The sequence below is a fragment of the Cetorhinus maximus genome, chromosome 20 (genome assembly GCF_964194155.1).
Source record: "Cetorhinus maximus chromosome 20, sCetMax3.hap1.1, whole genome shotgun sequence".
Lineage (NCBI taxonomy): Eukaryota > Metazoa > Chordata > Chondrichthyes > Lamniformes > Cetorhinidae > Cetorhinus > Cetorhinus maximus.
In genome coordinates, this window is record NC_135898.1 from 19,563,940 (window position 1) to 19,578,448 (window position 14,509).

General features: G+C 46.2%; 1 protein-coding gene across 1 annotated transcript in view; it reads left to right on the forward strand.

The window, feature by feature from the left end:
- LOC144694910 (ankyrin-1-like) overlaps positions 1-14,509 on the forward strand; it is a 198,923-nt gene that overhangs the window by 68,491 nt on the left and 115,923 nt on the right. Inside the window, exons 3-4 of the mRNA XM_078565662.1 lie at positions 11,650-11,748; positions 13,502-13,600. Coding sequence (XP_078421788.1) covers positions 11,650-11,748; positions 13,502-13,600 — 198 coding nt within the window. The remainder of the gene's footprint in view (positions 1-11,649; positions 11,749-13,501; positions 13,601-14,509) is intronic.

Below are 14,509 nucleotides of genomic sequence, written 5' to 3' on the forward strand. Positions count from 1 at the left end.
CGGTGTGTGGGATGGGACGGGGGTGGAGAGTTCTGGACAAGTGTGTGCCCCAGAGTTACCAGCTCAGACAACAGCTGGTCTCTTATAAATCCCAGAAAACGTTCAATCAGAAATAATTCCCAGCTCCACCCAAAAATACCTGTGGTAATAAATGGCCAAGGAACTGACAGTGGAGCCATTTTAGAAATTCGTGCTCTCAGTACAAGGGTTTTCCCTCCTGGGGCGATGTATTTAGAATTCAAACGTGAACTTCTCATAATTTCCTGTCCATCCTGGAAAATGCACTCCTGATATATATTAACATCAGACAAAGCTCAGTGTCAACTTGAAACAAGGCCATTGTATTGTCGCAACGCATGTTGTCACTTTGCTTCAATAGGCGGACATGATTGCCGATAATGCCACTGGTTAAGCCTCACATCGCAGTTCAAGTCTCCTGTTATGGGTCGCCTTACTTCCCTGTGTGCGTTCCGTGGAAAATCAGCCTGCCTCTGGTACGAAGCTTGTGATGGAAGATTAATCTGCACATGACACGAGATCATTAATGTCTCTCTCTCTCTCTCCTCGCAACACTGCATTATCCAGCAGAGCTAATTGAATAGCGAGTCAGTGCAGGAATACTGCCTGATTCCTTGACCTGAGCTGAAGCTGTTCGCTGCTTTAACTATCGGGAGCTGCACTTCGGCCCTTTCGGTGCGAAAGCGGGAAAATGTTGCCACTGCTGGCCGTCAGATGGAGCTGTCCCGTTCAACTGTTTGCTTATTGAGAGAGGTTTATCAGGCAGCAGTTAGATGCCTGGCACCAGCGGAGAAAGCAGAAATTCCTCATTCAACACTGGAATACTTTGAAACTTAGTCCTGTAAGGTAGCCAGGAAAGCCTCAAATGGCATGAATTTCTCTTGGCATCTAATTGGAACTTGCATCTTGCGTCAGGAAATATGATCAATTCTTCTAGAATCACCATCAGGTTAGATGGTAAATTTTGGTCTAAATACGATGGAATATCAGACTTATGGGAAAGGTCCAACCTCATATGTCCTGTATTGATTAAAGTGGGATGTATGTGGTTAGACCTATCCCAGAGGTCATGTATTCTTGCATGTCAAGACCTTAATGTGCCATCTGACTCCACCCAGGACCTCCACCTCTTGTACCACACACAAGTCAAAAGTGTTTGCAGAACGGACAAGAGCAGATCACTCTTTAAAAGGAGCATCATCATGGAAAAGCAGAAGGAGTTCCTCTGTTGCTTCCCCAATGCAGAGAAATCAAGTCTTTTGCAGGTAACATCATCTCGTCAAAAAAGACACTCACCAGTCCTTGGCATATTTTTCTTTCTCCACCAGCTGGAAAGCAAGTTGACCCAGAGCTTTCTCATGGGGACAGTGCCCCTTTAATCATGCAATATAATCACTCAATAAGCGGGTCAAATCAGCTTCCAAATCTCCATTGGGATTTTGATGCCACAGTGAACTGAATTTGCACGTTTTACTGTCGGTGTTTCCCCTTCACTGAATCTCAGCTCGAAGTTCATACGAGAGCAAAATGCTGGAATGGTGTGACACAGAAGATGCTGGAGTTTGGTGCTGCAGGAAAGATGCAAGGAACCGGAGGCCAAGAGTGGGCCATCTGAACCATTGAGCCCACTCCTTCTGTACAATCTGTGCATCTCGCTGGCTGCTCACTTGAAGTTTCAGCAGCACCAATCCCTGATCATCAGAGGGAATCGAGTAAATCTCCAGAATATTTACCTGCTTTCACATCTGCAATGTCTAATTCTGGCAGCTGCGATCCAAAAAGGCACCAGGTTTACCTTAAATTGTTCATCTCTTTAGGTGACTTTCGATAATACCGGAGTGCACAGTTGTAACACTCTCTGCCTCAGCTGTCAGAAGGTTGTGAATACCAGAGACCTGAGCACAACATCAAAGCTGATATTCCGAGTGCAGTACCAAAGAAGATGCAGCACTGCCTGAGGCGCCGTCTTTTGGATGAGACATTAAACTGAGATCTGCCCTCTCGGGTGGGTGTAAAAGATCCCGTGGTATTACTTGTCGGAAGAGGAGGGGCATTTTGTTGCATGCAGACCAGCACTTCACCCTCAAGTTTAACAGATAATCTGGCCATCATCACATTGCTGTGTGCCTGGGAGCTTGCTGTGTGCAAATTGGCTGTTGTGTGTCCAACATTACAACAATGACTACATTACAAATGTAATTCATTGATTGTAACATGCTTTGTGAGGCCCTGTGGTCATAAAATGTCCGATGTAGATGCAGGTTTTTTTTCTCAAATAGTGCATAGCCTATTGGGAGCCATCAGCTTGATGGACTGCGTACCCTTTCCTTATTCCAAACTTGCATTTATTATAGAAGCTTACAGTTGTTTTCTCTTTAACATTTTCCAACTGCTACATATTTCTAATGCAGCCTGATATGCTTGTACACCGTTACAACTGGCTAAGCAAAGAATAAACCATTGAGAAGGCTTCTTTCTACCTGACTGCACGTTTTGTATGTTGTATAGAAGGTTGGTACTACCTGATGATGTGTGTTTTATTGTTCATATTTGGTTCTCTTGATTCCTCCAATCCTTGCACCTATTTTGTTATCATGAACAAAACTGTGAATAGCAGGTTTCTTATGACCTGGATGTGCATCAGAAAACTGTCAAATCCCAATTTGAAGTTAATGTGCGAAAGCCTCAGTGCATGCGTCTTGCACCCAAACACAGTTCAGGTAGCTTCCTCATACTGTCCTTGTCCGAGACTGCTTCAATCTCCTGAGGGAGTCAGGGAAAGATTTTCCAGAGTGTTTTATTCCGCATGTGCGTGAGGTTTTTTCCATGTTTTTTTAACTCTTTTATGGGTCGTGGGTGTCGCTGGCAAGGCCAGCATTTGTTGCCCATCCCTAATTGTCCGTGAACTGAGTGGCTTGCTCAGAGGGCAGTTAAGAGTCAACCACTTTGCTGGTGGGTCTGGAATCACATGTAGGCCAGACCGAGTAAGGATGGCAGATTTCTGACATGAGTAAACCAAATGGGTTTTTACAACAATCGGTGGTAGCTGTCCTGGTCGCCAGTACTGAGACTAGATTTACATTCCAGAATTATTAACTGAATTCAGGTTCCAGCAGCTGCCATGGTGGGATTTGAACTCATGTACTACAGCATTAGCCTGGGCCCCTGGATTACTAGTTCATTAACATTACCACTACATCACCACTTTTGCCTCTCCCAGGTGATTATGTGACTAGGCAGGATGGGTAGGCAGTGCTTAGTCAGGATGCTCCAGTCATCATCAGGTGTAGGGTAGGATACTGCAAAGGCTATGGAACCTGACAATATTCCGGCAATAGTACTGAAGACTTGTGCTCCAGAACTTGCTGCGTCCCTAGCCAAGCTGTTCCAGTACAGCTACAACACTGGCATCTACCCAGCTATGAGGAAAATTGCCCAGCTATGTCCTGTACACAAAAAGCAGGACAAATCCAACCCGGCTAATTACCACCCCATCAGTCTACTCTCGATCATCAGTAACATGATGGAAGGGGTCGTCAACAGTGCTATCAAGCAGCACTTGCTTAGCAATAAACTGCTCCCTGACGCTCAGTTTGGTTTCCACCAGGGCCACTCAGCTCCTGGCCTCATTGCAGCCTTGGTTCAAACATGGAGAAAAGAGCAGAACTCCCGAGGTGAGGTGAGAGTGACTGCCCTTGACATCGAAGCAGCGTTTGACCGAGTGTGGCATCAAGGAGCCCTAGCAAAACTGGAGTCAATGGGAATCGGGGGGAAAACTCTCCACCGTTGGAGTCATACCTAGCACAAAGGAAGATGGTTGTGGTTGTTGAAGGCCATCTCAGCCCCAGGACATCACTGCAGGAGTTCCTCAGGGTAGTGTCCTCGGCCCAACCATCTTCAGCTGCTTCACCAATGACCTTCCTTCCATCATAAGGTCAGAAGTGGGGATGTTCGCTGATGATTGCACAATGTTCAGCACCATTCGAGACTCCTCAGATACTGAAGCAGTCCATGTCCAAATGCAGCAAGACCTGGACAATATCTAGGCTTGGGTTGACAAGTGGCAAGTAACATTCGTGCCACACAAGTGCCAGGCAATGACCATCTCCAACAAGAGAAAATCTAACTATCGCCCCTTGACATTAAATGGCACTACCATCACTGAATCCCCCACTATCAACATCCTGGGGGTCACCATTGACCAGAAACTGAACTGGACTAGCCATATAAATACTGTGGCTACAAGAGCGGGTCAGAGGCTGGGAATCGTGCGGGGAGTAACTCACCTCCTGACTCCCGAAAGCCTGTCCACCATCTACAAGGCACAAGTCAGGAGTGTGATGGAATACTCTCCACTTGCCTGGATGAGTGCAGCTCCAATAACACTCACGAAAGCTTGACACCATCCAGGACAAAGCAGCCACTTGATTAGCACCACATCCACAAACATTCACTCCCTTCACCACCGATGCCCAGTGGCAGCAATGTGTGTACCATCTGCAAGATGCACTGCAGGAATTCACCAAGGCTCCTTCGACAGCACCTTCCAAACCCATGACCTCTACCACCTAGAAGGACCAGGGCAGCAGATACATGGGAACACCACCACTTGCAAGTTTCTCTCCAAGCCACTCACCATCCTGACTTGAGAATATGTCATCGTTCCTTCACTGTTGCTGGGTCAAAATCCTGGAACTCCCTCTCTAACAGCACTGTGGGTGCACCTACACCACATGGACTGCAGCGGTTCAAGAAGGCAGTTCACCACCACCTTCTCAAGGGACAATTAGTGATGGGCAATAAATGCTGTCCCAGCCAGCCAAGCCTACATCCCTTGAACGAGTTTAAAAAAAAGGCTTGAACGACCAACTGACCATGAGCTGCCTGTGGTGATTGTCAGAGTGTGTCAGAAAAGCTCAGTCACTGTCTCACTTTGTGCAATGTGATTCAGACACTAGAGAAAGATCACAGAATCACAGTGCAGAAGAGGCCCTTCGGCCCATCGAGTCTACACCGACACGTGAGAAACACCTGACCTACCTACCTAACCCCATTTACCAGCACTTGGCCCATAGCCTTGAATGTTATGACATGCCAAGTGCTCATCCAGGTACTTTTTAGAGGATGTGAGGAAATCCGCCTCCACCACCCTCCCAGGCAAGATGCCTGTTAAAACCACCAGTTTCAGACATTGCGCCTGCAGCTAGACAATGAGAAACACGAAGGAGATTCATTTGGAAGAAACTGTATGGTTCTGATGGACCCCCTCAGTTCAAGGCCAGGAAGGGATGTTGTGCTGTTTAAGCCTTCCTGTAAGATAAGATGAGGTGATGCTTCATGTTACATGACGAGCCCTCTTTCCCTTTCTGGATCTGAAGCCTGATGGCGCGATTATTGTTCGGCAAATTGGCGGCCTCCGCCCTGACTATACCAGTACTTCATATCACCGCAATACTCAGGGCAATTTGGGGATTCCCAGGTCCGCTCACTCAGTGATGCACGTCGAGTTTCTGCAGATTTTCTGCATTAAGTCTTTCATTTATTTTTCCCCTTTGCGCCCTTGTTGGAATGCGACCTCTGCAGCTATTGGGTTTTTATACGGTAATCTCTCAAGCTAGGAAGCCTTTGCATGGTCGTGGTACAGTAACTTGCGAGGCTGAGTGGGCCTTGGATTTAGCGGTAGCCTTCCTACCTTTTGTTCAGAAGCTGGAGGTTCAACCCTTGCTCCAGACAGTCCCAGTGTGTGGAAGCCGGACTTCCAGCTCGGAATTCTGGTTTGACATCCAGCGGGATACTCACATCTGTTGGGAGTGGTGCCTGTCTCCCCTACACTCCCCACCCCCCTTCCTCCCCCACCTCCGCACCACCCATCACCCCCTAATCTCCCCACTATTGTATGAGCTGTGGGAGCCCTTAAGATACTTGTGTTACATCACACTAATCACCCTATTGGCTGGTATAAATAAGGTTATGGGCCATGGAGGAACACTCCTGAGGGCTGCAGGCTGTCCATCAGCCTGTGGATCCTTCACACTCCTCTGCAAGGGAGCTACAAGAACTATAACCTGGTGACACATCCAGCCAAGTTCCAATTGAGTAGTTGCTGGTTCAGTGACGTGATCCCACTGCCAAACAACTGGGGCAGGGCAGTTTATTGCTGTTGTGACAGCTGTTTCTGCCAGTCTGTACGTTCTCCCAGACAGCTGACCCGGCGTTTTCAGGGATTGCCCCAGGACCTGCGCCCGAGCTTGGCTGTCAGCTGTGGCTAAGCGGGTAACACTCCCACCTGCAAGTCAGTCCCACTCCAGAGCATGTCATCCAGGCAGTGCTGAAGGAATGCTGCGCTGTGCGATGTCAGCACTCTGGAATTCCCTCCCTTCAACCTCTCGACCTCCTTTGTGACCCTCCTTAAAACCTAACCCCTGAGCCAATCGACCCTCCAAACACCTGCTCTTTTGACTCAGCTCTCAGATTTATCTGACACCTATCTGAAGCACCTTGGGGCATTTCTGCACATTACAAATAGATGTAGATGCACATTGTTGTGAAGATGACACTTTAAACCAAGGATGCCACCAGACAGAAGCTTCAAGGCAATGATTGTGTTGTTTAAACTGTAGGAAAATGATGCCAAGCCATCAGCTGCCATGCTGCATGTTACTGAGTGGTGAAAGGGGGATGGTGAGGAACATCCAACTGAAGGACTTCCGTTTTGTACGATGTGTTTGCATCATACAAGGACCTAAATCATGACTTCATATCTCCAGGCTTCCCCTACAGGGAAAAGCTAACCCGTGTGTTGCTGATTGATGTCCATGGCATTCAGGAACGTACAGTTAAGAGAAACTGAAAGAAAATTTACCAAGTTGTTGAGTTCAACCATCAAACGTAAAAGCAAAAACTTCACCTGTAAAAGGTTTGTGGGGGGAAAGGAAGGAATAGACAGGCCATGTTATATTGGAGAAGAGTGAGACAGCACAACAACAAGAGAGACCTTCATTCAAAGTAACACTTGGCACATCCTTTCATTGCACTTCACAGCCACTAAAACACTTCTGAAGCGCCATCACTTGTTATGTAAGGCGGCTGCCAGTTTGCACAGGCCAAGGTTCCACACAAACATCAAGTGAATTCAATGGCCGGTTAATCTGCGTTTGCTGCTGTTGATTAAATGTTGGCCAGGACAAGAAAGCTGCAGCCTCTTTGGAAAATATCCTTTAGATCATCTGCAGCAGTTGCCCAGTGTTCATGACCAACTCGCCGCTCGAGCTGTACGTTCACGTCCATCCTTATTGCCCAGTGCGATTCCCTGAACCTTCGTCACACTTCATGACTCGCCCCTTTACCAGCTGCTGCCACAAAGACACCGCTCATCCTGGGAAACCCCCAGTCCAGACTGGGAAACCCCCAAGAGGATCACGAGGGGGCATCGTGGGCTAAAGATGGAAGTTGTGTTTCGGGGGTCACTGAGATTTTCTTTCAATGTCCTTAGGAGTTTGTCATTCATTGAATATTAATTAAGCTCGTTATCTTGTTGCATTATGTGTGAACAAATGGGGGAGATGAAGTTTGCCTGCGAGAATTTAATTGTGCCGCTGTTTTTTTAAAAGTCTCGAGGGCAGTTTGATTGTTTTTAAAAAAAGCACTGTCTGATGCTGAATGACAGGTCAGTAATTCAGTCTCCAGGGACAACTGGCATTATAAAGCGCCTGGCTGTCTCTGACATATTGTAAAGTTACGGGGGTTCACTTCAATCGCTGCTTTGTCATGCTGGCAGTCAGCTCAAATCAGGACTTTATACAGCGAGGACATATCCTATTGTACCCTCTGCTGGTGGGAGTGTGTAGGGTAAGTTCAACCCCTCTGTTCCGAGCAGCCTTTCAATTCGGATGATGAACCTCATGATCATAAAAATGAGCCTTTGGAAGAGGTCAACAAAGGGGGATTTGGGGTCAGGTAACTTTCCCAGAGTCTGTGACACTGTTACAAAGTGTTTTTGCCACGATTTTGAAATTTTCTGTCACTTTTTTAGTGTCTCCTGTGCGAATGATGATTGACCTCCTCTAAGTCATGTGAACTTAAGACTTGAAACAATACGATGAGACATTGGGGTTTAAAGAGAATCTAGAGGGGTAAAGCTGCATTGTGCAGTGTCCTGTTGTGGGAGGGGGTTCCGAGAGTCACGTACAGCAATCTCCATAACTCAGTGCTGTTGCTTTGTGGAGATGGCTAGAGCTTTTCCATGGGAAAGTAAGTCAAGCAAGAGGAGAGATAGCATCTGCTTCTCTTGTACACCTCTTATTGCCAATGGCACAATGGAGACCTGAGAACATCTGCCCTCCCTCTCTCTCACAGGCACTGTCACCTCTGAGACAGAAAGTTGTAAGGAGGTGATGGTATAGTGGTATTGTCACTGGACTAGTGCTCCAGAGACCCAGGGTAATGCTCTGGGGACCTGGGTTCAAATCCCACTAAGGCAGATGGTGAAATTTGACTTTAGTAAAAGTCTGAAATTAAAAGTCTGATGATTACCACACAACCATTGCCGATTGTTGTAAAAACCCATCTGGTTCACTAATGCCCTTTAGGGAAGGAAATCTGCTGTCCTTACCTGGTCTGGCCTACATGTGACTCCAGACCCACAGCAATGTGGTTGACTCTTAACTACCCTCTGAACAAGGGCAATTACGATTGGGCAATAAATGCTGGCCTAGCCATGAATAAATAAGAAAGCAGAACTCCGGGACTTGAACACACAACGCAGGCTGACACTGAAATACAGTGCTGTTAAAAGTGGCATCTTTCAGACCAGCATCTTGCTGCTCAGGTCCTGACAGATGAAAAAAACATCCCACGTCACCATTCAAAGCAAAATTTTAAAAAACAGCGAGCTCACCCAGCATCCTGATCAAAACTCGTTCCTCATCTGGAGCCCTGGAAAACAGATGAACGGCTTTGTTCATCTCCTCCGCTGTAAGTGGAGTCTTCTTGCCTGCATTCCCAACATGAAAGAGGTGTTCCATCTGAGCTGTCCTGAGGATCTGATGAGGCCCTTTCTTTGCCTCAGTCACAGTGTCACAAGACGAGGAGTGTGACCAAGATCATTTGTACGGCCTCATCAATTTTCTCGGTCTCCCTCTGTAACTGTGTATTGATGTGGGAGTGTTGATGTTGGATCTGGACGCTGAGTCTAATTCAGCCCCTATAGCCACACGTGCATTTTAAGGAGTTGAGAATGCCGCCTGATTTTCCTTTTGCCTGGCCCAGTGTACAGAGGAGTGCAGATTGAGTGCTGAACATCGGGATGAAGGTGAAGAAAGCTTCATTTCCAGAACAGGCCACTGTAATGGGAACTTGGAGCACTGTTCTAATGGGGAAGGGCTGAGCTGGCTAGGCAGTGGGGGTGCCCGTTAAAAATTATTGTTTGAGATTGGAGGAGCAGGTTAAAGATCCAAAAGTGGCAAGCTTAAAGCATAATCATTATTGTAACTGCTTAGAACATATTTCAATTTGAAAGCTGTTTCAATGATGTTTCCCTGTCTCTTTCTCTTCTCCATCACCCCCTTCTCTCTTGCCCTCTCTCTCTCACCTTCCCTTCCCGCTCCCCCCTCTCTCCCTCTCTTTTACATCTCCTATTCACCTTCTCCCTTTTGTGAGGTCTGTTTGGACTATATATTGGGAGACAGTCACTTGTGAGGATTAGCGTTTTTTTGGGAGCTTAGTGAAGTCAGGCGAGCAGAGGTCAGCTGCCAAGTGCCACCTTGCCATCCCGTGTCACGTTCTGATTGTTGTGCTGCTCCAAAAATGGGAGCAAACAAAATTATAACATCCACAACGTCAAATGTAAGGACGATTGGAAAATTGAAAGAGCAAACACAAAGAACAGAGCACCCTCTCAGCCTCCTCCCAATCATCAGTAAAGTGATGGAGGGAGTCAGCAGGCAGGCCATAGGTCACTTGCTCATCCATAACATGCTTACCAATGCACAGCTCAAGTTCCATCAGAGTGATTAGCTCCAGAACTCATTGCAGTTGAGATCCAGACTTCGATTCAAAGAAAAATGCCAGAGCGCAGATGTGACCAGCTGTCCTTGACATCAAGGTGGCATTCGACCAACTATGGTGCCAAGGTGCCCTGATAAAACTGAAATCAGTGAGCATCAAGAGGGAAATCCTCCAGTGGCAGTAGCCATACCTGATGTAAGTAAAGATTGTTGTGGTTGTTGGAGGTCTGTCTCATTAGCCCTAGAACAACTCTGTAGGCCTTTCTCAGAAAAACATTTTTGGTTCAACCACATTCAGTCGCTTCATCATTGACCCTCCCTCCATCATAATACGTGAAGGAGCTTCCTCCTGATGATCCCACAGTTTTCATCTCCATTCACAACTCCTCTGATAATGAAGCAGCCCCACATGCCAGCCTACAGTAAGAGCTGGATAACATCCAGACTCAGGCTGGCAAATTTACAGCCAAATAAGTTCCAGGTGATGATTTTCAAAGAAGGGGCTGGTGCAGCCACCTTCCCAACATTCAATGGCGTCACCCTGGCCAAATCTCCCACCGTGAACATCCTACAGTTCCCCAATGACCAGAAGCTGAGCTGGGCCAGCCATACCAAGCACACTGGCTGCAGAACAGAAACCGAATCTGGGTAATCTGCAACATGTGACTCATCTCTTAATCCCTCAAAACCATCCTGGCATCAAAATAGCTCAAATGCAAATTAAGATGGAATAGTTTGGAGAGAATGTGATGAATTTCTGGAGACTGAAAGAACTGGAAGACATGATGAGTTGAGTGCTTGATATATCAAGAAAGATGGGCTTGATAGGTGATGAAAGCGGTGTTAAACCAGACTCTTGTACACGAGAATACTTTTAACCAAAAGAGGGGCATGGAGAAAAGATATTCAAGTATTAAGGCCCAGCACATTGTGAAGATAGCTGGTGTCACAGTGTACACTCTATCAATAAAGGTAAGTTGGGTCCAGTTAACCAACTGAGTTTTGATGGCAAGTTGTCACATTTAAAGGGTGACTGTTACAGTTTAAGGGACTCAAAATACATCAGCTGAAAACGGTGAGGCTATTCAAGACAAGTTATGTCATCATATCATTTGTGGACAGAAATTTGGTTTGCCACACATTTCTTCCTCATAAACCAATGCTACTTTTGGACTTCCTTGTTTCCTAGTGCTTCCCTGTTTACAGGCAAGGAATCCAGCAAGTACTGACCCTGCAAAGAACTCACTCAGGCATGCTCTCCGACAACATAATGATAGCTAGCATTAACTTAAAGCATTTAATGTAAAGACTCTGGGGTTAATGAGTTCATTCAAAATGGTGTCACATTGAAACAATAAGAGTCTGTGCTTTTGCTACCTTTGCCCGGTTAGCCTGCATGTTGTTCTGTTGACAGGTATTGTCCAGCAGAGCGACTTTCCTGAAAAGATGGGATTCGCCAGTGGCAATCTTTGACTCTTGCCTCACCGCGTTCCTTCCACCATTTCCTTCCGGTGTCTTCATTGAGATTGGCCTTGTATTTTTACCTTTCCTTTCTGTGCTTCCAATTGTTCCACCATTTGCCGTTTCCTCAAATTCTAAACTTGTCCTTGTGCTTGATAATTCACAGAATGGGCTCAATGGCCTCCACCTGGCTTCTAAGGAAGGGCACGTCAAGGTGGTGTCAGAGCTGCTGCACAATGGCATCACTCTGGAGGCCGTGACAAAGGTGAGAAAGACCAGTGCGGTGGAAGAAACTATAGGGCGGTGGGGGCAGGGCTGCAAGATGGGGCCGGCCGTTCAAAAGTCCATAGGCTTCGGCAGGACCGATGGTGGGAGGGGCGGTAAAATTCCGCCCTATAAGTGCAGCACCGAGTGGGGAAAAATCTGCTCAGTGCATGGAATGCAATAACGTGACTTCAGCAAATATAACATTTGTAGCATGCGTTTTGTGCAGCACTGTGATGGACAGCCTTATGACTGCAATATGCCCATTGAGGGATGGTGCACAGTGCGAGGACACACCTGCAAATTGCACAATCAAAGCAAAAGACTGCAGATGCTGAAAATCTGGAATAAAAATAGAAAGTGCTGGAAATACTCAGCAGGCCTGGCAGCATCTGTGGAGAGAGAAACACAGTTAACATTTTGAGTCAAACATGACCTCACCTGAGCCTGAAAGAAGTCACATGTGATTAAAATTTCCACTTTTATTTTGAGAATTGTTAAATGTCCATGCATTGCTTGCACTCATACTCAAATGTCTGTCCTTGGCCTGGAGTGAAGCCCAACACAAGCTGGAGGAACAGACCTCATCTTCCGATTAGGCACTTTACAACCTTCCGGACTTAACATTGAGTTCCACAACTTCAGACCATGAACTCTCTCCCTCATTTTGATTCTCATTTTTCACCATGTGCTAGTCTGAAGCTTGTTTTTCACGTTTTTGTTTTCAGACAGGGCTGTTCATTATTCCGCCGTTCACGCTGGCACTGGACAAATGCTTTGTTTCTTTACCACTCTCTTTGCCTTTTGTCCCATCACATCTTTGTTATTTAACCTCTCCTTCCCTCTCCCCTATCTCAAACTTTCCCTTTTGTTCTTCCTTCCCCCTCCTCCCTTTCTACGGCAAAAAAAAACCCATCGCATTTCGAACTTTCTTCCGGAGAAGAGTCGCATTCAAGTCGAAACATTAACTGTTTCTCTCTCCGCAGATGCTGCCAGACCTGCTGAGTATTTCTGTTTTTATTATGCAACATTTACAATACAGTCGCTGCTGGATCGGATATGGTGCAGTACCATTACTGCAGTGCTTATTGTGCTTGAGAATATTGTGGTGTGTATAGGGCATTAGTGCTGACTGAATAGTGCAGTGGCACAACAATAGACTACAGAGCACACTGAACTGAAACTCCTACAGATATGCAGAGCACTGATATCAAGATTCATACAGTGTTGAGAGATAAAACTGCGAGAGGACATCAGGTACCATACAATTTTAAGGGACAGGCAGGGTCTCTTTTTGGATCTGTTTTAAGATCAAACAATAAAATGAAGAATTATTCCCTTCAGCATACTGTTTCTGTAAACTTACTCCTCTTGTGAAGACACTGCTCGTTGCCCGATTACATTGCAGACTGAGCAACAGCTTAACCTGGCCTCCAAACACATGCATTTTGCAGTGGAAAAGACTACACAGTGGTGAGGAGAGGAAGCCTCTGGCTTCTTTTTATCTCCCTCTCCAGCCCATGTTGAACTGATACACTTTGGAGCAACCCAATATCTGTCCACTCAAGGTAGCCAACTTGGCCCAGACTGGGAACTGGGCCACTCCAGGGCTGTTTGAGTGCTGCACAGCTGGCTGCCTTATCCCTAAGACCTCTGCAGAGCTAATATCTATTTGCTTTGGTTGGTATCGTTCTTCCACATTGAAATCCTTGCCTATTAGATGAGTAATTGTTTGTGGAACTTTTACCTTCCAGAAAGGGAACACAGCCCTGCACATTGCAGCTCTGGCTGGACAGGAACAGGTCGTGAAGGAATTGGTCAACTATGGGGCAAACATCAACGCTCAGTCCCAGGTAAGAAGCAACTGGTTGAAATGATACTGCCAAGGCCCCAGGAGGACATGCACTCTTTCCCGCTCACACCCAATTCTTTTACAAGTGTTGCCACTCAAATTGGGGTCAAGTCAATTAACGGCCCTTCACTCAATATCTCACTGACAACTCAGCTGAGATAGGGAAATCAAACCCTCTCCAACTTCCAGCCAGTTCACCACATTGGTAAATGAGAAAAACACAGATAGTAGAATCCAGGACCTGGCACATGAAATTCTGAACTCTGAGGTGAGATTGTTGTCTTGTTTAGCTTGACCTTATTTATAATGGAAGCTCTGTAGTTGCTGGGAAGATTTCCTGTCCTTTAAGGCGAATCAAAGCATCACACCAGACACTGCAAAGCTAAAATCTTCAAAGTAACCAGGACTGATTATCAACTGACAAACCATAGTTTATTATTGCATATAAATATATAGACAAAGCAACACAAGAAGAGGCCATTCAGCCCAACCAGTTTGTACTGGCATTTACCCTCTTGTGGAGCAAATAGTTCAAAACCCCTTTTGTTTCACTCACCTTTTTGGTCTCATCTTGAATGTTGACATATTTCTGCCTCCACTATTAACCTTGGAAGTGAATTCCAGGGCCTTACAACTCTCTGTGTAAAGGTGTCTCTATTCTAAATATCTTGCATTTCGTCTTTTCAGGACCCCACAACTGTTAGGAACAGTCTGCTTCCCTCAACCCTGACCTGTCCTTTCATTATTGTAAATACTCCTATCCGATCACCCCTTTTTCCAACAAAAGAGGGAACTGATTTTTCGAGTTGCATTTGTGTTCCCTCATACTAGGCAGCATCCTAGTGAGCCTAAAGCCTTCCTCCAGTGCAGAGCCCAACACTGCACCCAGTACTCGAACTGAAGTCTTATC